The following is a 22624-nucleotide window of genomic DNA, read 5'->3' on the forward strand; positions in this document are numbered from 1 at the left end:
TAACAATCTCTGTGGGGTATGATCTGTTTGTTTGATTCAAATTTAGGATCTTGGACTTTAAGGTGAAGGTGAAGAGAACATATTTTAAGTGCGAAGCTGCATTAAATGGTAATCCTGCAGGGGCTTGCATTATATGTGACCTCAGTAGTACAACACTTTTTTTTAGTTCATTTTTTTAAGGGTTTTATTTCACTGGCAAAATCACTTTAGGAAAACCATGGGCAGCTGAGTCTGAGGAAATAATCGTATTTTAGATTCCTTCCCTTTCAATTTAGTTTTTAATCAGACATTTACAGAACTGAAAATCCACTTTGAATATTTTTTACTTAATGGGAGTTTTTCTTGAAATGTAGTGGTGAATGGAAATGAATTATCAAAGCTGGTGGTGCCAGAAATTACTTAAAGACCATTTAGATTCGAAACACCAGTGGGTTACCATAAATTGTCTATAAAGCTGGATTAAGCTGTCATCATGTTTGTGTGGGTTACCATGATTGTTAACACAAACTGTGTTGCTCTTAATCATATTGATTAACTTGATTGTGTTTAAATTCTGGCCTTCACTTGGAAAGAGACAATTAAAAAGCCATTGATGCAACATTTTTAAAAGTGTTCTTTACTATTGTGTGGGGTTTTACATAAGAGCAGTTGACAGAAAGAGTAGATGGCTCTTTTTCTGTTTCTTTTAATAGCTACCCCTGGGCTTAGAAGGTAAAAGGTCTCTTACAGAAGTCAACAGTGACATCAGAACAGATATTTTTCTATAGCTGTATTCCTTCTGGGTGGTCACACTAACAAACTTGTTAATCATGAATGGCATTCAAGGTGTTCTCATTTAAGAAATCTAGTCAAGCAGCCTTGAGACTTGAGACTTGAAATGCTCCTTGTCACTTCTGGGCAGTTATTTATGTTATTTTCTCCACGGTGGTGGGAGAGCGCGGCACAAACAGCACTGAGAGATAGCAGACTCTAATGCATTGAACACTCGAATTCTAAAAGGATCAGACTCAATTATGAGTCCATAATTCATGCATTCATCGTATGCTTATATAAACCCCTGCAATGACCTTTGGGTCTCGAGGCTCACTGTGCTTTTTGTGCATGCGAGACACACTACAATACAGCTCACCGGTCCTAAAGCTGGCTACAATATTCACGTATCAATCATTGCAGTAGTAAAATATTCACTTTGTAACACAAGAGACGATAGTGGATTAAACATACTCCATGGATAACCAGAACTCGAGAATGAACCCTATAAAGCACCTTAATTAGGAATTAATCAACACATCCCCAGTCTGCTAACAAGAATACCCCGAAGGAAAGACTCACACAGCTACGGAGAATGCTGGACAAGACATAATTCAGAGACGTCAGTGATTTATCAAGTGCTGTTTCTGGGGGATATACAAAATACGAATGTATCCTCTTACACCTCCCTGATTACTAATGAATCAAGAGCAGACAATTCCCAGCATACATTATGCAGCAGTAAGGGCTGTACAGTAAAATAAAACAATACACTACGTTGTGTATAATATCTTACAGGAAATGAGGTTACAATAAACATTGATCAAAGAATTAATGTAATATAGGGTGTGAATATGTGTTTGCAGACATGTATTGTACCCTTAGATCAGCTGCATCATCGACTTTGAATGCAGTCCAGGTGGTGGGTTTCAGATTCACACATAACCCTTCATTTGGATACAGGTGAATTGACTGCAGGTAAATTCTGTATGTTGATGCTATTTCTCTTTACTCATTTTCTTGTGCTTGTGATTTCTGCAGTGGTAAAATGCCTAGCAATGTTCTATGAGACTGTTAGCAGTCAGTAGCTTCCCTTATGAAAGTGTACCATGGTATATTTGCACAGTCATAATTGGCAGTTTCCTCATGGTTTTGTCATGCAGGCAGTGTGTTTTGCCATGGTTTTCCAAGTTTTGTATCATAGTTTATCATATATTTCAATGTTGTACCATGATTTAACATACCTCTCCTACACTTTATAATTTGTATATATATTGTTGCTTTTACTTTTCTATAAATGAAGTAAAGGCCTGGCATCCAGCCCCTGAATCAGCTCCATGCTGCAGTGTAACATCAACTTGACTGACTGTAGGTATAATGAATTATTAATTGAAGGCCTCTCTTTTTCATCTTGATGTGAACATTGGTTCCTGCTTCACAAACAACCCTGATTTTCAATTACAAGCCCAGAGCAGGTTATCAAATAACTTATATAGGTCTTTTCAACACACATCTTGCCTGTATGTCCATCGGATCTTGTTCACGCATTGTTGTTGTACTTGTTACCAACTGATGCTCCACATTCTGTCAAATCATCCTGTTGTTCCTGGGCTGTTAACGTTATTTTCATAGACCACTTGAATCATTTCCCTTCAATGAATTTCATATGGTCTACCACGTAAGTAAGTAAAAAAAAAAAGATATGCTTTGCAAGAACCTGTTTATTAAATTAAAATGCCTGTAGTTATTGTAAATGACTTTTCTTTCTCTTATTTTAATCCCAATACTCACATTTATGATGGCGCATGCTTTGATGTATCGTTCTACTAAACAGATGTTGCATTCAGAATGCATCGTCAACATCAGGATCACTCTTCAGCTTTCCATTTATTACGAGCACAGTCATGTTTCTTGTTTTATTTCAGAAAAGCTTTGATGTATTGTTGATAACGAATTCAACAACAGTTTACTTTATATGCTACATGCAGTATGAGCAATCAAAAAAATCAAATCCAATAATAGTGTGTTGTTGATTAGGTGGCCGTCTTCTAATGGAGAGCCTCTTGTACAGCTCTTCAGCACAGACACCTAACCAAGTGAACAAGTGTTGCAAATCTATTACTATGGAACACAAAAAAGAAAGAGAAAGACAGACAGTATTGAATGATACAAGAGACTACAGTTTGTCTGCAAAATGCCTTCATGAGGAGAACTTTCAACATACTAAATCTGATATCTTCATATATGTATTAGCAGAACACCACAGTAAATACAATACACAGTAAGTTCAAATTAATAAATATACTGTATCTATTTTGGTATGTCATTAAATAAAGTGTATATATTTGTTGCAGTTTGGAGGTGTAAAAGCTAGATGCTGAAAACAGCAGTATTCCTGCCAGTTTCCTTTGCTAATTGCAAGATCTAATGTTACTCTATTTCACGTGCTTAAATAATTTAACAGTGTCAGAGACAGGTCCCGAGTTATATGGGGGATAAAAAAACATTATTCTCAAGTATATAATTAAGTCATAAAATAGAACCCTTGATGTACACAAAGGAATAACTGTAACCAAATGATAGATAGCTATTGATTATGGACAATGTAGATTTTACATTGGCCTCACTTTCTGTGCTTAGTATAAACCTGTGACAATCTATCTCTTCAAAATCAAAATTGCACAAGAATTGTGGTTTCAATGAATTTTCTATTGCTATTAAATATCACCAGTATACTACCATTCTAACCTTATAATCTCCATGAAATGGAAATAAAATTGCAGCTAAGCTCTTAATTTGTTCATGGAACACATTCTCTCTGGAAAAGCACACTCTAATCTATTCATTATTTATGTTTATTCTGGAGAGCGAAGAGGAGACCATTTTTAATGTCAGTAAAAGAAAAAAAAGGTATGCTACTTCCAAAATGGAAAATATGTTTGTTTTTCTTCATTAGAATGTGAATGCAGTCTTAATAAAGGTGGGGATTTATGCTTGAGGCCATTCAGTACAAAATGTGATAAGGATATAACTATAGATATAAAAAGGTTGAACTTTAAAGCAATTGTTTGTTTTTAATGCTTTAAAGTATCTGTCAAGCAATACAGCTGATGATGAACATTCCATTTCAAAGCTCAAAGAGATGTATAATCTTGTGTTTATTTTGCTTTCACTAGATGTATGTACTCTTTTAATAAGGATTTTCTCAACTTTCCTTATGTGTGTGTGCGTGTGTGTGTGTGTGTGTGTGTTTATTTTACTATAGTCAGTAGTGGGGTAAGATTATCAGATAACAGATTAACAGATATCATCTTGTTTCTGAAGGTAAACGTCCTATTAGGTCTTGTCAATTTTGAGTTATCACAGTGTGTCTAAAGGAAAGAGACTGAAAAGAGAGGAAAAACTGCTACTAATTTTTCTTATGCTGTTTGCACATACCGCTTAAACAGCTTTGTTGACTGCAATTTCCTTCTTGAACTTCAGCATTGGGAACGCATACAAAGATGTAAATGTTTTCTGCTTTCTTCCTTATGGGCTGCACTTACAGCACAGTCGAGTTGAATCTCTTAGTCTTACACAATGATTCAGTATGGCTTGTGGTATTTGATCTGTAGTATGTTTCTGTTTTTAAGTGTGTGCTGTGAATGCATTGATTTAAAATAGTTTAGGGCCTTTCATAAATTATCCAGCCTAATTGTACGATCATGAAAACTGAAGGGCATAAGAAAGATGATTTCTATATCTGCCACGCTCTGTGCTTTAGTGTTTGGGCACCAGACAGTTGTTTGGATATAAAGAGGCCGGTTGCCTACAATTCCTCAGTCTTCACAGCAGAAGGACATCTGCTAAGAGTGTTAAAGCTTACACTTGCAGAATGTAATGAGATACATTTGCTGTATTGTGAAAATGGATGTAACATCGCTGCAAAACCTATTACTTTTCCCTGCAAGCACTCTGACAGAAGCACAATCCCAAGTTCAATGCTAACCCGATTAGGGGAGCAATTCCTTCAGATCATAAGTGAGGCAGGTCAAAAAGAAAAGTGCACTTCCCACATCTGTCATCACTGATGTAATAACTAGTGATCTGCATGGTTGTACATACAATTAATTTCAGCTATAGAAATGTTCCTCTGTGAAAGCATTATGGGTAACAGATTGACAAACTGAAAGTGATTCTGCGAGTGAACAGACTGAACAGCTACTGCGGTACACAAAATTGTCTCAAAAGAGGCTATTTGTCCCCTGTCTCATTTGCCTGAGGAAATAATATCATATCAGTAATGCAGCTCTACCATTTCAACTTTGTGTCAATTGGTGTGGTATTGTGTGTGCCATACATTATTGATAGAACAACACACATATAGGTAAGATGTTATGCCACTGAAGGAATTTTGCCATCAGTTTAAGTTTATGTGTAGTTTTAAATATGTTTTCTCCATAACTGGTGAAGTGTAGAAAGCAGACATCATGCAAGTTTAAAATACATTTATTACGAAAAAGTAAAATAAAGCCACAAATATGGAGAAAATGCTGAAATGTTTGATATTTACTTCTTAATCATACAAGTACAATGAATGCAGGAGAATTAAAACACTTAATTCCCTCTCTATAAATTAAGTCATACATATCAAAGTACTAGTAGGCACTTTCTTTCACACTGACAGTTTACCATCTTTTAGTCATGACCCAAATGAAATACAGAAACTGAAATGGGTAGAGGGAGAGAGGGGATACACAAGTAAAGAAAAGAAACAAAACAGTCATTTCAATTGAGGTATTCCCATTCTTAATACAGCAATGTAAATGTGAAGCCCATTCAGCATCAGAATACATCTGTAATGTAATTTCAATAACAAAGAAGCCTAAAAACTGTATTTTAACCTGTCACAAGCGAGGGGACAGCATGTATGCTGCTCTGACAGCACTTCAGTATAATATGCCACATTATATTGATTAACATATAGCTGCTTCATTTTGAATAGGAGTAACCCAAACATAAATACCAATAAAACATGTTGTATGAACACCAGGCAGTCATGCTGCCTCAGTTACTGTAGGTGATTCTACATCAGTCCAATATTGTCATTCACACTCTTCCTCTCTCCAATCTTCACTCTCAGTGCAGCTGAAAGCAAGGCATCATACCCTGCGTGGGTCGTCATTGAGTTTCAGCTAGAGAGAAAACAATTAAACAATTAGAGAAATAAAGGGAATTCCAATGAGATGAACTCACATACAAATGTATAACAAAATAAATGCTTAAATGTGTTGACATACACTTGTTTATGAATGTATCTTTGATGTTTTCCTCCAGGAGCACTTGAATTCACTGTGTTATTTAAGCAAAATGACAAATGTCATATCTTTCAAACATATCTGACTCATAGAAGCCAATATGATGGCGCTAATATGGGTGTTCTGATATTGTAGATGGTAAAGGTGCATTGAAGAAACATATTCCAACCACACAATATCATGTCGGACATGCACTGTAATTGAAATGCCGTAGCATTCTCTGTTGGGCTTTGAGATGTAATTTTTGTTTGACATTATAGAAGAACATGGGTGGCCCACTGTCTTTTTCATATTCTTCCTTTGATTTTTATTGGGAACCATCAGACTTTAGGAATATATATTACTTTTTTTAAAACAAAGAAAAACACATATTACACCTTATACACACGTTTTAACCTTTGTATTTCCCCCTGACATGTCACTGTATAGTAGTTGAGGTTCATATTTTCGTTATAGTGATGTAAACATATTTTCCTTCATTTTTCCATAGATGGGCCAATGAAGGTCAAGTTGTCAACAGTCATGTCAACAGTAAACAATCAAGTTTAACTAACCATGCTATTGATTTTCTTGGTAAAACCCACTAGTCAACTTAACAGGTGACATAAGACCATTGATTAAGTTGTGGGATGGAGTATTCTTCGGTGTTCGGGCTCATATATAGATTACAATTTCAACAGCAGAAAATAGATTTGCGGAAATAGTTTTATTCATTAATGAGCTACATTATTAAAGAAGCCAAAACATATATTGGGTAAAATAGAACCAATGTATAAATACCCTCCTTGTGAGGACACCTCTGGTGATCTGTGCAGATACCTAGTGTTCATTATTGATGAACTCAAGATGGGCACTGACACACGCAGGATGTTGCAATGTAAAGTTGTCTCGGAATGAGAGAATTGCTTCAGGAATAAATATTTGATGAATATAGATAATTCTATAAATGTGGTTTGCAGGCCAGATAAAGGTATTTAAGAATGACGAGGAAGAAAATACCTACAGTGGTACTAGCAAAGTATTTGTAAGGTGCTTATAAAACCAAACAATTAATCTGTCTGCAGTTCTACGGCGTCATATTTGTGTTTACTTCATGTAGGGATTGATATTTTCTTAAGTGAGAAAGCACATTCTGCACCCCACCTAGATGCTCTCTACTAACATCCCTAAACGTATCTGTTTGCCAAAATGAGTGAAAATTGCCCACAGCAAAAATATACTCTGCGAGATGGTTAAGAGAAAATGGAAAACATTAGGAGAGGCTGAGAGGGTGGAGGAAAGTCTGCTCCTGAAAAGAAGCAGTGCTATCATATCGATCCACACAGCACTTGCATACACACTGGTTAAACTGCTGATGGGCAGAAAGCTGGGAACAGCTGTTCTCATTCTGGCAACACTACTTCAACCCCATCATCCAAACAAAAAAAGAGATTGAACAGCTGAGCAGAGTCAAGGGCAAGGAAACACATGATCATTGACATCAAGGTGGATCTCTCTCACCCCTGGAGGCAATCTCTGCATTCCAGACCTAAAATTATCCGAAGCTGAGGTCAGGCAACATACCTCTAGATCCTGTGTGATGTTTGGTGGGAAGATGCAATAACTTCTCAAGGAGGAGAGAGGATGGGAGTGACAAGCACGCACCTTACCCACCTGAGCCACGCAGAGGATCACGGCATAGCCAAGGAGATCTACTGATTCACAGCAAACTGTGCTAGCAGAACCTCCTATTCCCAAGTGCGGGATCTTTTGCAAGTTCTGTCTGTTAATCCATCCCTCCCAAAAGTCTGGATATACAGTATAGTTGAACAAGGTTAAAAATCTCTGATAGGAAGAATCATCCTGTCATTCAGCCTGGAGCACTCAGATGGTCTAACCCTGACCTCCTTAGTTTGAGGGTTATTCTTGTTTGTGTGGAAAAGTAAGGTATTTATTTTTCCTTTTGTCAGAAGGGGAGATGTAGTGGTAGGGTGAACCACAGCCGTTGGGAATGATCTCACATTGTTGAGTTTGCTTCGACGTGAGTTAATGCTCCTGAGAGCAGAGAGTGCAACATGCATTGTACATTTCGTTGACTACTTCTGGAAACATATTTGAAAGTTAGATTTAAACTGTCATTGTCTCTACGCACTGGTAAGTCTAAGAGGATAAGCTACACAATATAATCAAATTATATATAAAAACACTTTTCCTTTATTATGCTTTAGTGTATTTAATTTTAATGTATTTTGTCCTTTTTTAAGAACATGTGCTATTTGGAAAGTGCTCAGTAGGTCCATAAGGCTGATTCAAATGCATCAAGTGGCAGTATTTTATTGTTAATCAAATTAAATAACCAAAAGTAAAGCATGCTCTTTTCACCAATATTAATACACCCTTTTATTGTATGTGCAGTCTGAGTTTTTCGGCAATATGTTCTTTCATTTTGAGGATTATGTGGACTCAGTATTTTATCTCCTTTACCATGCAAGTCTGATAAGCTCCACTGTTATGCAAAATAATTCAATAAAATATAAGTACAAAGCCCTTGATATCATCACCACCAGTTCATAACAGAGCTGGAATTAAGCCAAATCTTTGCAAAAAACTACTTATTTCTGAGGCCGCACATTTAAATACTTATTAAACAACTCCACACATGGTGAGTAAGCGATTTCTTTGATGTGCTCTTATGATAGTCATAGTAATAGGAAAAGCATGTTCCTTCCTGATGGAGATTGATAACATAGAGGTTTAAAGAGAACTCTTTTCATGTGCCTTTTTGAACGTGTTTTTCAAAAGTGTTTTTATGCCGTGGAACCTGCATTTTTTGTGTCTGTCGAATATAATGATTGAATTGTAATCTATTTCCAATATTGCTATACATACAATGCATGTCTATTTTGTTGAGAAAAGTAGAGATTTCATATTATTACTCATTTATGTCCAGTTTATGACCTTTTTATATACAAAGAAAATATCATGCTTAATGTAACATTTGCAGTCAGACATTGCTTGCACTCAAATTGTTATCTCAGACACACCTCCCAGTCCCCACTTCACACAGCCTCAAATGCGTGACTTATCTGGTACACAAAATGCCAATTTACAGAGATGGGGGGGTTTGAAAGCCCTTCCATGTCCAGGGGACTGGCTTCACTATACGCATTGATTACTGTGACCTACACATTAACTTACACGCTTGTTGGTGGATTGGTATTGGGTCAAAGGATGAAGCTGCTGTGAAACAAACACTGTTTTTGAGTTCTGAATCAGCATCTGTGATTGGCTGGTAAGTTTTTATTTGAATGGAAATCAACACAAACTATTTACATTTGCTCAGAAACCGAAACTAAGTACTTCTCATGAATTGGAATAGTATAACCTCATATATCACCTTCTGTTTTAATTTTGTAGTTAATTTTTAATCTTTTTATCAGTTTCTCACTCCCACAAGCTCCACAGCAGGCTCTTGGTCCACGGAGAATAATTAAAAAGCCTTTTACAAGTTTCAGAAGTATTATTTATACATTTTGCACACAAACTGGGGATATTACACTTCAAATCGAAGATAACTTAGGCATTGGGGAAACATGTGACAGGGTTATGGATTTTTCCAAGTGCAATACAACACTATCTATAACATACTGAGGGAGGGATGGCTTTTCCTTGACCTGAGATGGTTAAAAATATGACACAATCAAAAGGGGAACAATTGACTGCTGTATTTCTGCATTTCTTCATTGTAAACGGAACGCTTTTTCTTAAACCTGAATTATTTACTTGTGTTATACGTTTATCAGTACCTTGTTCCTGATAATGTACAACATAATTAATTTTGATGTGACAAGAAGTTTCTTTGAAGTTACACCTTCTCTTACAACAGTGGTCCACAAAGTTGTGCCCGCGGACATTTTCGTGCCCATAAGAGGTGTCTGCTGTGCCTGCGATGCTTATTCTAAATTTTAAATAAACTAAGTTTCTTGAGGGGGGAAAAGCACCAAAAGATTTGAATTCTCGAAAAAAATATTTTTTTAATTCCAATAATGCACTGCAAAAACGAAACAAGAAATAGTTGTCAGGCACTCTCATGCACAAATGTGCAGTGTAGTGACAGATCGAGCAGATAGAGTTTCAGAATGACGTGTGTGGAAAAGGCGCTCAAGTCCATCAAAATAACGGACTTTTGGTTGCAGTTATCAAACAAAAAATATAGCTGTTGGCGTCCGCAAGCACACATCTATGCATTTTTTTGCCACTCTGCCTTATTGGTCCCAACCGTACCTCCCGCACCACACCTCGTCAGCCTCCACGGACCATAGTTAACCCAATCCTCCCCCCAAACCCCCCAGACCGCCAGATTTGTGCCCATGGAAAACATATATCGCAGAACACTGTCTTACAATATAATATTGTGTCGCCTCCATTTAAAACAAGAGTAACATTAACAAAAAAAATACATATAAAATGTAAAACTCACTCGCAATAATGGCAACAATAAAATATTTTTTATTTCCCATTATAAGCATGTCAATATGCAAATATTGGTTTAACTAAAACTCTTTCAGAACATAGCAGTCACAATCAGCAACAGCATAACTATTTTACAGTTGATGTCTTACTGTAAAATACTGGAATTTTAAGCTTAGTAGGAGGACAGACACATACTGGCTCTTGGGCCTAGAACAATTTTAAGATATGGCCTACATGTGATTTGACAATTACAAACTTATGTCCAATGAGTTATATTTATATTCAGAAGCCACTTTCTACTACTTTCTACTAAAAATGCTCAAGGGTGCCAATTTGTAATTTGCAATTTGCAGGTAGGTCAAATATTTGTTCTATATAGTGCTTATAATAACCTGAACTGTTTGTATTTCTATAGTGCTTTTGGACATTTGTACCATTTATATTCCATCATATGGCTTCAATCAATTACAAATGAAAAGATGTATTGAGTTAAATCTGGAAATCTATGTCAGGGATATTTATCCCTAAGAGAATCATGCAGAACACTTATTCACACACAGGTTTTTGACATTATTTTATGTTAATATGCTTCCGTAACACAGAACACTGTCTTCTAAGAAGCAAGCAATGACTTCCATGAATACCTAGCGTGGAATATTAACCTAAGCAGAAGAAACAAGAGAACATCACTTAAAGCACACGCCACTGGGCCGGAAACGAATAAGAAATTATGTATAAGAGGAAAAAGCTAGTTTCCATTTAGTCCATTTTTATTGTCTTTTCTGTTCTTAAAGAACACAAGATGTTTTGCTTTCTCATACGAATAGCTCCATTTGTATTCTATTACTTTCTTTTCTCTGCGTGAAATCGGACAGCTGCCTCACTGATCAGTAGAAACCATCTGATTGTGCTCTTTTCCGCTGTATTGCGTCTGAATTATAAATCATACAGTGTATACAGCAGGCATTGCTTTCCATGATGTGTGACATATGTATAATAACCACAAATATTCGAGTCTACGGCTACACAGATCATCATTTAAAAGAATTTAGAATTTGACAGTACTTTAACCTTTCAACTTTAAATACAGCTGAAGCAAACCCATGCATACCATTACAGAATAAATTTCACTAAACCATGCTTAAGCAGAGATTATTGAATATTAACCCCTAGAAACCCAGCATGACATATATGCCACACACACTGGCCTGGTAAATTGGTAATATATTTATGTCAAGCCTGTTAAATGTTTGTGACATATACATCAAACTGGGTTCATAAGGGTTAATTAGTTTGAAAAGGTTTAATTATTGTGTGTCTGTGTGTATGTTTTGCACTTACCTTTCCAGTTTCTGATGTTTTGTACTCTGTGCGCATGCAATATTAGTACTTTGCTCCTGATAAGTGGAGTATACAAAGTATACTTTGATATATTACAGTTAGTATAATTTAAATATGCCAATGCATATTGATAAACATGCACATACATATATTAATGTACACACATGTGGATATCTAATTCAAAATCTACTTGCAGGCTCACTCTTCTCTGTCCTAATCCTTACCTAAAAGCTCCTTAATGTTTCAGCAGCTTTTGAAACCATCGATCAAACCTTTCTACTTCCCTCTCTCTTACACCTTTGAATTCCAGGCCACACTCTCCTCTCTTTCTTTCCTCCACTCAGATCATTCCTTCCAGATTACATAGTGTTTACCTTACACGCTCTCTATAGGTGTTCCCCAAATATGTGCTAGGAGCCCTTCTTTGCTAACTTTACTCCAACTAGCTGGGTTTTGTTTCCACCCTTTTGAGTCGTCCAACCTTTTCAATGATAATACTGAATTCAAATCATCCTCGCCTTCCCCATCCTATATCTCTGGCATTCCATTAGAGATATTTCTTATTGAATCCTCTCAATCCAGCCTTCTTCACCTAGTCTTGCCTTATTGCTTACTCAATTGAACACAACAATCCAGACTGAAGCCAGCAATGTCTAGACTACAACTTTCACAGGTTGAGCCAGTTGGAAATCTACCACCACCTTGTTTTGTAAGTACGGCAAAACCTTCTTCCCCTCTTTTCCACTTCTTGTACCATTTATGCTCTTTCAGATCAAACCATGTTCTCTACTGTCACCACATTAAAGAATTCTGCAGAAAACTGAATTAGGACACCATTATGTAGGACTTTTGATAACCTAGTTTGTATTATCTTTTAATTGGTTTTCTTTTTCTATTGCTCTCTTTACAAATTCAAAATGGCTTTATTGGCGTCACAAAGAATTGGGTTGTCAAAGCACTTGGCATCAACAGGATTTTTTTTTTAACAATAAGTAAACACACTTTACCTTAACATAATCCCATAAAGGTCCCATTTATATTTTTTTCTGAAATAAAATGCTTTTATTTCCTTTACATATTCGCAGCCTTTTAATGCCTAAAGTTTATGTGAAAACTGAAACATTCATATTACAAAATACTGGAAAATGCTCTATATACTGATAGCTATGGTACCATGCATCTTCAAGTGCGTACCAAGCTATAAAATCTGTGAGGAATCAAGCAATTAAGTGATTAAGTAGTCATATGTGTGTGTGTGTGTGTTATTTTTGGTTAAATGTTATATTTACAGTGACATTGAATGGCTTGTCTTAATACGAGTGCTACTCCTATCTGATCAGTTTTATGTCGATATTTATGGTAGACTTTCCATGTCATGGTTACCATGGTTTCACGTGTTCTTGTACGAACTGTACGAACTCTACTGCTGCCACCTACTGCGAATTACAGGAAACGATTTAATTGTAAAAGGAGATTTTCACAGTGCAAGTTGTTCTATTACTATTTTAAGATTATGTATTATGAGAAACATTGGCTTTCTTGAAATCCCCTGAGCAGAATGTAATTCCTTGTGAAAGGTAATTATGGATACACTATCATTTTCTGCCTCTTTTAGACTTCCCGATTAGACAAACCAGCAGCTGTTTGACCAGTTAATCAGTGTGTTTGTTCAAGATTTTCACATAACTCATGTGTCTCGCTACATTCACATTCTGAAAGCTGTCTGCAGCCTTCTGTCTGAGGGAGATGTAATCACCTTTTCAAGGGGCAGTTTCATGAGGTCAAATGAGGTAAAATTCCAAAGCTCCTATTATTTTTCATTTGGAGTGCTAAACTAAACTTTTGCAAGTGGTCTTCAGTAATATTTACACGTCTCCCATATTTTGACCGCTAGCATGTTTGATATGAATAAATAATATTTCAATCAATGCTCGAATTAACTTATTTCAAAAGCAACACTTTTAATCAAAAGACGTTTAGATATTTCAAGTTTTCAAAGGTCTTATGCTTACAATTATCTTCCCTTTGTAAAGATAACAATTGTGGATCAATGTCTGAAAAATGATAAGTATAGTGAGTCATACAGTAATCTTGCAGTGACAGATAATGCTGTGTTCAAGAGATAGAGTAACTAGCTTATTGTACAAGAAACACACATTTCCAGAAACTTAGACATATACTAATTTCAAATTGATTTACTCAGAAAGATGGTGAACGTACACTTGCATTGTCTTTTCTTAATCACCTTGCAGTTACACTTAATGAAGGATATTAATAAACAAGGTAGAAACTATATATACCTTTACAGTTCTTGAGCTGCCTGCATGTTACCACTTTGATGATATCAATACACATAGTTTAGTGCATATAAATTGAGCACAGTATGCCAATGGTTTGTTTTTTACATCAACTCATTAACCATATTGACTTACTGGGCCTTTTCTCTTGTATTTATCAACGATAGACAAATCCACACTATAAGTGTACAGATATCCAATCATTTCAAACAAATAGGAGATAGGAGTGATGCAGCCAAATTTTTCAGCTTATGTTAATGCTCTTAATATTTTGGGGGCTTGTACTATTTGTTTTTTTTAACCCTTTGTTTTACCCTGTTGGTGGTGATCTCTTATTATTCATAAACCCACAGAACTGCACAATAAAATACTTTTTTATCTATCCTTTTTTCAGCATCACTCCTGTTTTACATTACGCTAACATAATCAACCTTTTTTATAAAGTAAATCACAAATATAGATCTGCAACTCCAAAGATATAATTTAACAATTGTTTGAACAAACGACTATGTTTCATGTTACTATACGGAAACAAACTCCTGGATGCTTGGATAGGAGATGATGAATGCTTCCCTAAATAAAAATAAATGAAAAAATAGATATACTGTAAATTACACTGGGGAAGAATTACAATACAATAACCATTTATAAAATTACAATGTGTCTCCTAATGTGTGAATATTTTTATTTTATTTTTCAGGAGGACATTTGTGATGTGTTATTATAATATATTTTTCTCTAAATTCCACAAATTCATAAACTCAGATAATACCAGTCAGCTTTTCACACAGTCTGATTAGATCTTAAAACTGTTTTGTTTTCAGTCTGTACACTGTAAATAACATTTTTCAAACATTTAAATTAGCAATTAGGTCCTTTGAATAAACTGTATTGAGATTCTGCCTCACAGTATATAATATCATATCAATTTAGCAAACATTCAATACACATAGGCATATTTAGACTGGTTTAGATTGGTTAATTGAAACTGGTTGGAAAATAAAAACAACACAGCTATGATCAAAGCTGTTTTCCACCCACTAGATTCAAACTTTGTGTTACCTTATAAAAAAAAAATGAACGCATTACTTATAAAAGGATAGAGACAACAGACTTGAAAAAAGTTAAAGGCACGCGGTACTTTTTTCGTATTCTTTTAGTATCACAATTTTATTCACCTGTTAGGACAACATTAATTTACTATAATTAATACATTTTCAGATGTGATGATTGTATGCTGAGTACATTATTTTACATTGCAGTTACATTTTCTGTTTTATTTCCTCCCAACAAAATCAAAATAAAATGAATGAATCCCAAAGCATGATTTTGAATCCTATGTGTACATTAAGCTTAAAAAAATACAGCCTAGGGTTGAAGAAGAAATCTACTTATTCAACAAGTATACATTGTAAGTAGGTTTTACGTAGGGTAAAATCTGTCAGAACATTCCCTACTGTGGTAGCTTCTGTATAAACAATGTCCAATAGATAGTTTAATTAGATACAAAGTAATCAGGTAATTTACAAATCATATGCCTGTAAATAGAACTGCACGATAAAAAAAAACAAAAAACTATTTTTGACATGTGTTAATAAGGCCAGAGGCCAGAGTACAATTAAAAAATCACTCTAAAATTCAACAAGATATGTCACTACATGAAACAAACTGATTAACTGAGTACAGTAACAATAGCCGGATTAAATCAAAACTTTGACCCACCCACTAACAGCAAACTACAAACCTGTACATCACAGCAGTTACATTTATTATTAGAAGGAAGTGGCATCTTACTAAAAATGAAGCCGCAACTGAGTACAGTTCTGTAGTTTTCTATTAGCGGGTGGGTCAAAGTTTTGATTTAATCCGGCTATTGTTACTGTACTCAGTTAATCAGTTTGTTTCATGTAGTGACATATCTTGTTGAATTTTAGAGTGATTTTTTAATTGTACTCTGGCCTCTGGCCTTATTAACACACAAGTCCGAGTTTAGTTCATTAAAATGTTTCAGAGTAATTTGTATAACTTTGGTTTGTTAGTGTTGATCTGGCTTAGTTTCCCGAGACCCGAGTGTTGAGTTCAACACCAACAAAGGTGATAAAACATTTTCACTGACTTGGCCTTGACTGTAACAGATGGGCTTATATGAACACTGAGTTTTGCCCAGTTTGTCAGGCGCATTTAAACTGAAATTGCCATTGGAGCCATTCATTTTGCTGCCATTGTTCTATTTACACATATGATTTGTGAATAAGCATGGAAATAAAAATATAAAATTCTCCATGGGGGAATTAGTTAGATTATGATTTTCACTTGTGGCATCTGTTCTAAAGATTATATCCTATATAAAAACTTCACACCCATTGTAAAAGCCCCACAAAATGTTTATACTGTTCTTAAGAGCTGCAAAATATTTCAACAATGTAATTTTATTGCTACTCTATATGCTAAATTGTTGAGTATACCTGAAGGTTTATAATTTGGTTAAATTTAGACAAACATTTCGCCACAGTAAAAAAGAGAAGGTATATTTGCTAAATGTCTAAAAGCTAGATAATTTATGTTGACAGCATTCATCTGTGATTTATTTTTATTTATTTATTCATCTTTGAATTTGTTAGCCATGCATGTCTTTAAGAATGTGTCCAACACAAGAATCAATTCAGTATATTCCACTGCAAATTACTGCCAATTCAGGGGCCAGTTTTGTTATACATTTAATCTGAATATAGCTGGAAATGACTTCTAAACTTTCTGGAAGGTGTTTTTTTAAATTAAATATTTCAGATTCTTCAACATGGCAAAGCAGATTTCTTCCTACACCTTTTCTCAAGAATCATAAGTTTAAAAAGTTCAAAGTAAACAATACAAAATTAAACTTAGAGCAGCTCTCTGTCTTTTGCAAACCATACAGATGGCATTAGAAAACATTTCACAATGTCCTGTAATTAAATGGGCACTTATGTCTTTGTTCTGTTTTCCAGCAAAGCAAAGCCTGGGATTTCTAAGTAATGTACTGTATTTAATCAAACATCATGTACTGTACACTGAAAATGTTTGCAATAGGGAAAAATGGTTCTAGAAAAGCAAAAAACATCATTATTTATTATTCATAATATAGAAAATATCAGAGTCTGAAAGCATTAGAACATGTATATTCTTTTTATAATTATGGGAAATAAATCTATTGTTCCTAAAAAAAATATTAATAGGTTTGATATCCTAGAAATACAATGTCTGCATTTTGTAATATATCAATATTTGCTTTTACATGGTTCCTCCATGTTCATGTGGTGGTTTGAATTATGTATCTATTCTCAAAACCTCCAAGTAACCAAAACAGTGGGAAATGGTGAAGCTTCAGAATACATAATCCTAATATCAAATGGAATCAGATTATATATATTGTTTATGGTATGCTCAATATATTACAAAAAATAACAATAGAAAATAAATAATTTGGGAGATCTAACAAAAAAAGCAAACAACAACCAATGTAATATGTATTTGCCTTCTAGGACACACTGTCACTGTCCTGACCTAAGAATATATGTCAGCTTTAATTAAGATGACATTTTTACATATTTTGGCAGGCATAACATTTCATTAGATACCACCATTTCATGGTTTATATGTCTTATACCAAAATTATGAAATGGTATTGCAAAAGCTTATTTAATAACCCATACTGAAGCCTGTAGAGATGGAATTAAGACAAAAGGAAAATACTCTTACCAGTTAGTAGACTGGCTATTTTTTTTTAATTCAGACTAAAGTAGTAGCACGTTGTGGTGCAAAGAATATATTTCCCCTTCTTCAGCATCAGAAAATGTGCAGAGGGTGCTGTTAAAAAGGTACTGAGAGTCTTTTTCTGATTATTCAAACTAGTATGTCTTCATATTAGTTCAAAGGCTCTTCTCATTGTCCACATCTGCATTTTTTGTGGGTTTCTCATCCAGTAAGAGACTACTCCTTCATTAATTGGATACCCCATTGTTATGTACAGAAAACGTCAGCATTCAGGGAACTTCAGCTCATTAGGAGCTTGCAAAGTATTTCAAGATGGAATAATGCCATTGAGATCTTCAACTACCGTGCTACCTGTAATAGAAGAGGACGCACATTTAGACTTTCATTTAGAGACAGAATATTATCATTCAGTCAGGCAGTTGAAAGTGCAAAGCATGAGTGGTACGATTTTGTTAAGACACACACACATACCTTTACTCTGGGGAAAGCAAATCATAGAGAATATAAAACAACAACATAAAAATCCTTAGTTTTTAGTTGCCGTCTTTGCTTCAGAATAAATAACTAAATAAACAACCAAAGCATATAATTGATGAAAGCTAGCCCATGAAACAGTCAAATAGTTTTATTCCTTGCTTGCTGAGGTCAGTGAGTGCTACAAATGTATTGTGTTACAGCGCTGAGATTACTTCCGTCACAGATACTCCACAAATCACGTTTCATTTAGTTTATGTTTTCCATTGCAAAAAGTCACATCTTGATGGTACGAACAGGTTCCCAGAATCACTGACAAACGTGCTTGAAATAGTTTCCAACTTAATGTTTACTCAAGAAGTAGAAAATGGTTGGGTGAAGAACACTTAACAAAACCAAATTAAATAACTGTGAAAAGATTAAAAACATAACACAAAAACTAATGTGATTTATGGTCTAATACAATGTGCAGATTTACCATTCCTATCATGATTTGCATCTACATTCAGTTGTATAAGCATATCTAACTGAAGGGTTCAGAAGGATTATAATCCCCTTCGATTTCCATTTTTAACTTCATAGTGTTTTGCAGTTATAAGCTTACAGGCTTTGCTGAAGGTTAAGTGGCATGTCAGAATAAAGTCTTATTGATTTATAGCTGCCTGAGAAACCTAACAAGTATTTGGCAGTACCAATGGTAAAGTTTCATTGGTGACAATGTGCCAGTAAGAAGCTAAGCACTAGTAAACACTGGGTGTAAACAATCTGGAGCAACCAAAATGTATATAAATTCATAAATGCTCATGATTCCACAGCATTACATTATATATACCTGTGAATTACAAACTTGTACGCTATCACATTACCTACTACTGAAAGTAGTAGAAAGTAGCCTCCAATAAATATAATAAACCACAATACGGTTAAAGTGTTTACAAATTGAAATTTGCAAGTAGAACAAAGTTTCGCTCAAAGCTTTTATTCGACACAGGCTTAAATCTGTATATCCTTAATTAAGCATCATTTGCACAACCATAATACTGATACAAATACACGTTCCCTTTCCTTGGTCCTTTTTCCTTACTCAAACACCGATTATTATCAGTAATGAACACATACAATGTAGGTACATAACAAATACTACACATTATATTGGACGTGATTAACAATGTGATTAACCACTTTAGAAGTAGATATGTAGAAATGTTCTGTTTTAATTTATGCTAATTGTTATCATGGGGTTTTAGAGGGTTTAAACTCCAATTGGATGAAACTGTTACTGTGTATGCTTTCCCTCCATATAAATAAACAACTAAAACATTATATCAAAGGTTCCTTCAGCACCAATTATATTACCAATATAATTGTAGATTTAAGGGCTTTAAGAAACAATTATAATAGATTATTTCCTTTCTTTATACAATTGACATAATTAATGTCCCACTTCCTCTGCATTGGAAGTAAGAAAGTGTTACTCTGTCTAGTTTAGTTTAGGCTATTAAAAAACATTTGTGATACAATATATAGTTATTCTGCTTTAAAATACAACACATACCATTTGGCATCTTCTTATCAAAATCTAATTAGTTTTTTTTTTTTTTAAGAGGCAATCTTTTGCTAGCTGTTTCTTAGTTTTGATTGATTTTTACCCATACAAGAAAGCTAGGCCCAGTTATTTTTAAAATCGGGAATAAATGTGGCGTGAGTAAAGTCATGGGAATTCTTCATATTTTAATGTTAAAAAGCTGCCTAAATCTTTAACTAATTGAAAAATTGTATCCTTGTGGGATTGTAAGTGGGCATTTTAACTAAATCCCAATTAAGCAAGGATGGGCTGCGTGGAATTAAAATCTCAGGAGGATTAAATGTTAGAGGAATAAAAAAAGGGACACAAGCTGGAATAGGATTGTGCATTATTGTTCATATTGTTTCTCACATGAATTCTGTATATTCAAAACATGAGGTAACGTGCACAAAGATGAATGAATTTCTCTGCTTCAATAAGAGGATATACGTTGATCAGCCATAACATTATGACTACTGAATAACATGGATAATCTCATTATCATGGCACCTGTCAGTGGGTGGGATATATTAAGCAGCAAGTGAACAAATTTGTCCTCAAAGTTGATGTGTTAGAAGCAGGAAAAATGGGCAAGCGTAAGGATCTGTGCGACTTTGACAAGGGCCAAATTGTGATGGCTAGACGACTGGGTCATAGCATCTCCAAAGCTGCAGCTCTTGTGGGGTGTCCCCGGTCTGCAGTGGTCAGTACCTATCAAAAGTGGTGCAAGGAAGGAAAAGCGGTGAACCGGCGACAGGGTCATGGGCGGCCAAGGCTCATTGATGCACGTGGGGAGCGAAGGCTGGCCTGTGTGGTCCGATCCAACAGACGAGCTACTGTAGCTCAAATTGCTGAAAAAGTGAATGCTGGTTCTGATACAAAGGTGTCAGAACACACAGTGCATCACAGTTTGTTGCGTATGGGGCTGCGTAGCTGCAGACCAGTCAGGGTGTCCATACTGACCCCTGTCCACTGCCGAAAGCGCCTACAATGGGCACGTGAGCATCAGAACTGGACCACGGAGCAATGGAAGAAGGTGGCCTGGTCTGATGAATCATGAGTTCAGGGTGTTGACTTGGCTTCCAAATTCTCCAGATCTCAATCCAATCGAGAATCTGTGGAATGTGCTGGACAAACAAGTCCGATCCATGGAGGCCCCACCTCGCAATTTACAAGACTTAAAGGATCTGCTGCTAATGTCTTGGTGCCAGATACCACAGCACACCTTCAGAGGTCTAGTGGAGTCCATGCCTCGACGGGTCAGGGCTGTTTTGGGACCTACACAATATTAGGCAGGTGGTCATAATGTTATGACTGATAGGTGTGTGCGTGGTATGTCATACAAACAGGAAACTACATAAGGAGAGAAGAAATGTAAATATAGAAAAATGCTGACCTTATTATCACCGGGAAGTGTGTCACTGCGGTTTTACACTGGAGCATCATCATCCAGTCTCCTGTTGTCCAATTGCATGCTGAATTGTACTTCGCTTACAAGACAAAATTCCCGTCGATTCTGACCGTTAAAACCATTATTTCGCTTTGAAATTGCAAATATTTTATTAAACTACGGTAAAACTTAATGTCATAACTTTTTTGTGATTTAAGTAGATATAAGAGTGAAATTTAAGATTAGTGCAGTTACAACAATAAAATAATTAGAAGCAAAATACTAAATTGTTTGATGATAGACAGCAAAGTATCTCTTTATATATACATATTGACATATTTTCATTATTATTATTAGCCTTTTATATATCACATTGATATCAACTAAAGTCAACAGTGTTTGAATGACAGCTGTAAGATGTTTCATGCATTTAAATAAAAAATATATATTACAATTACAAAACTGAAATATCATAATTGGATAAGTCTCCACCCCCCTGAGTTAATACTTGGTCTGTTGAACTAGATTTTTCAATATTTGACCATTCTTCTTTACAAACTGTTCAAGCTCTGTCAACTTCCTTGGGGAGCGCTGATGGACAGCAATCTTCAAGATATGCCACAAATTGTCGATTGGATTTCGGGGTGGGCTCTGACTGGGACACTGAAGGACATTTACCTTTTTGTGCCTTAGCAACTTCAGTGTAGTTTTGACTGTGTGCTTCGAGTTGTTGTCATGCTGAAAGGTAAACTTCTGTCCTAGCTCCAGCTTTCTTGCAGAGGGCGGCAGGTTTTCCTCAAGGATTTTCTGTACTTTTTCATGCCCCAGTCCCTGCCGATGAAAATCATCCCTATAACATAATGCTGCCCCCATTCTTCACAGTAGGGATAGTGTTGGTCAGATGATGTGCTGTGTTGGGTTTGGACAAAACAACAATTTGCATTTAGGCCAGAAAGTTTGTTTGTTTCATCTGACCACAAATTGTTTTGCCACATGATTCACACAGAATCTCCTGAGTGTTTTGTTGCAAACTTCAAATGGGATTCAAGGTGGGCTTTATTGATTATTGTCTTTCTTTGTGCCACTCTACCATACAGGCCAAATTTGTGGAGTGCTTGGGATATTGTTTTCACGTGCAAACTTTGAGCATTCTTGGCCGCAAAAACCTATGTAGGCCTCTTGGTAGCCTCTCTACTCAGTCTTCTTCTTGCTCTGTCATCCAGTTTGGAGGGACGGCCTGATCTAGGCAGGGTCTTGGTGGTGCCATACACCTTCCACTTCTTAAAACTGTCTTGACTGTGCTCCAAGG

At 35.6% G+C, this 22624-nt stretch overlaps 1 protein-coding gene across 1 annotated transcript in view; it reads right to left on the reverse strand.

Annotated features, from left to right (window-relative positions):
* Positions 1-5222: 5222 nt before the first annotated feature.
* LOC136771512 (chemokine-like protein TAFA-2) overlaps positions 5223-22624 on the reverse strand; it is an 81182-nt gene continuing 63780 nt past the window's right edge. The window contains exon 5 of the mRNA XM_066723855.1: positions 5223-5924. Within this exon, the coding sequence (XP_066579952.1) occupies positions 5892-5924 (33 nt within the window). The 3' untranslated portion in view covers positions 5223-5891. The remainder of the gene's footprint in view (positions 5925-22624) is intronic.

Source organism: Amia ocellicauda, chromosome 15 (genome assembly GCF_036373705.1).
Source record: "Amia ocellicauda isolate fAmiCal2 chromosome 15, fAmiCal2.hap1, whole genome shotgun sequence".
In the NCBI taxonomy this organism is placed as follows: domain Eukaryota; kingdom Metazoa; phylum Chordata; class Actinopteri; order Amiiformes; family Amiidae; genus Amia; species Amia ocellicauda.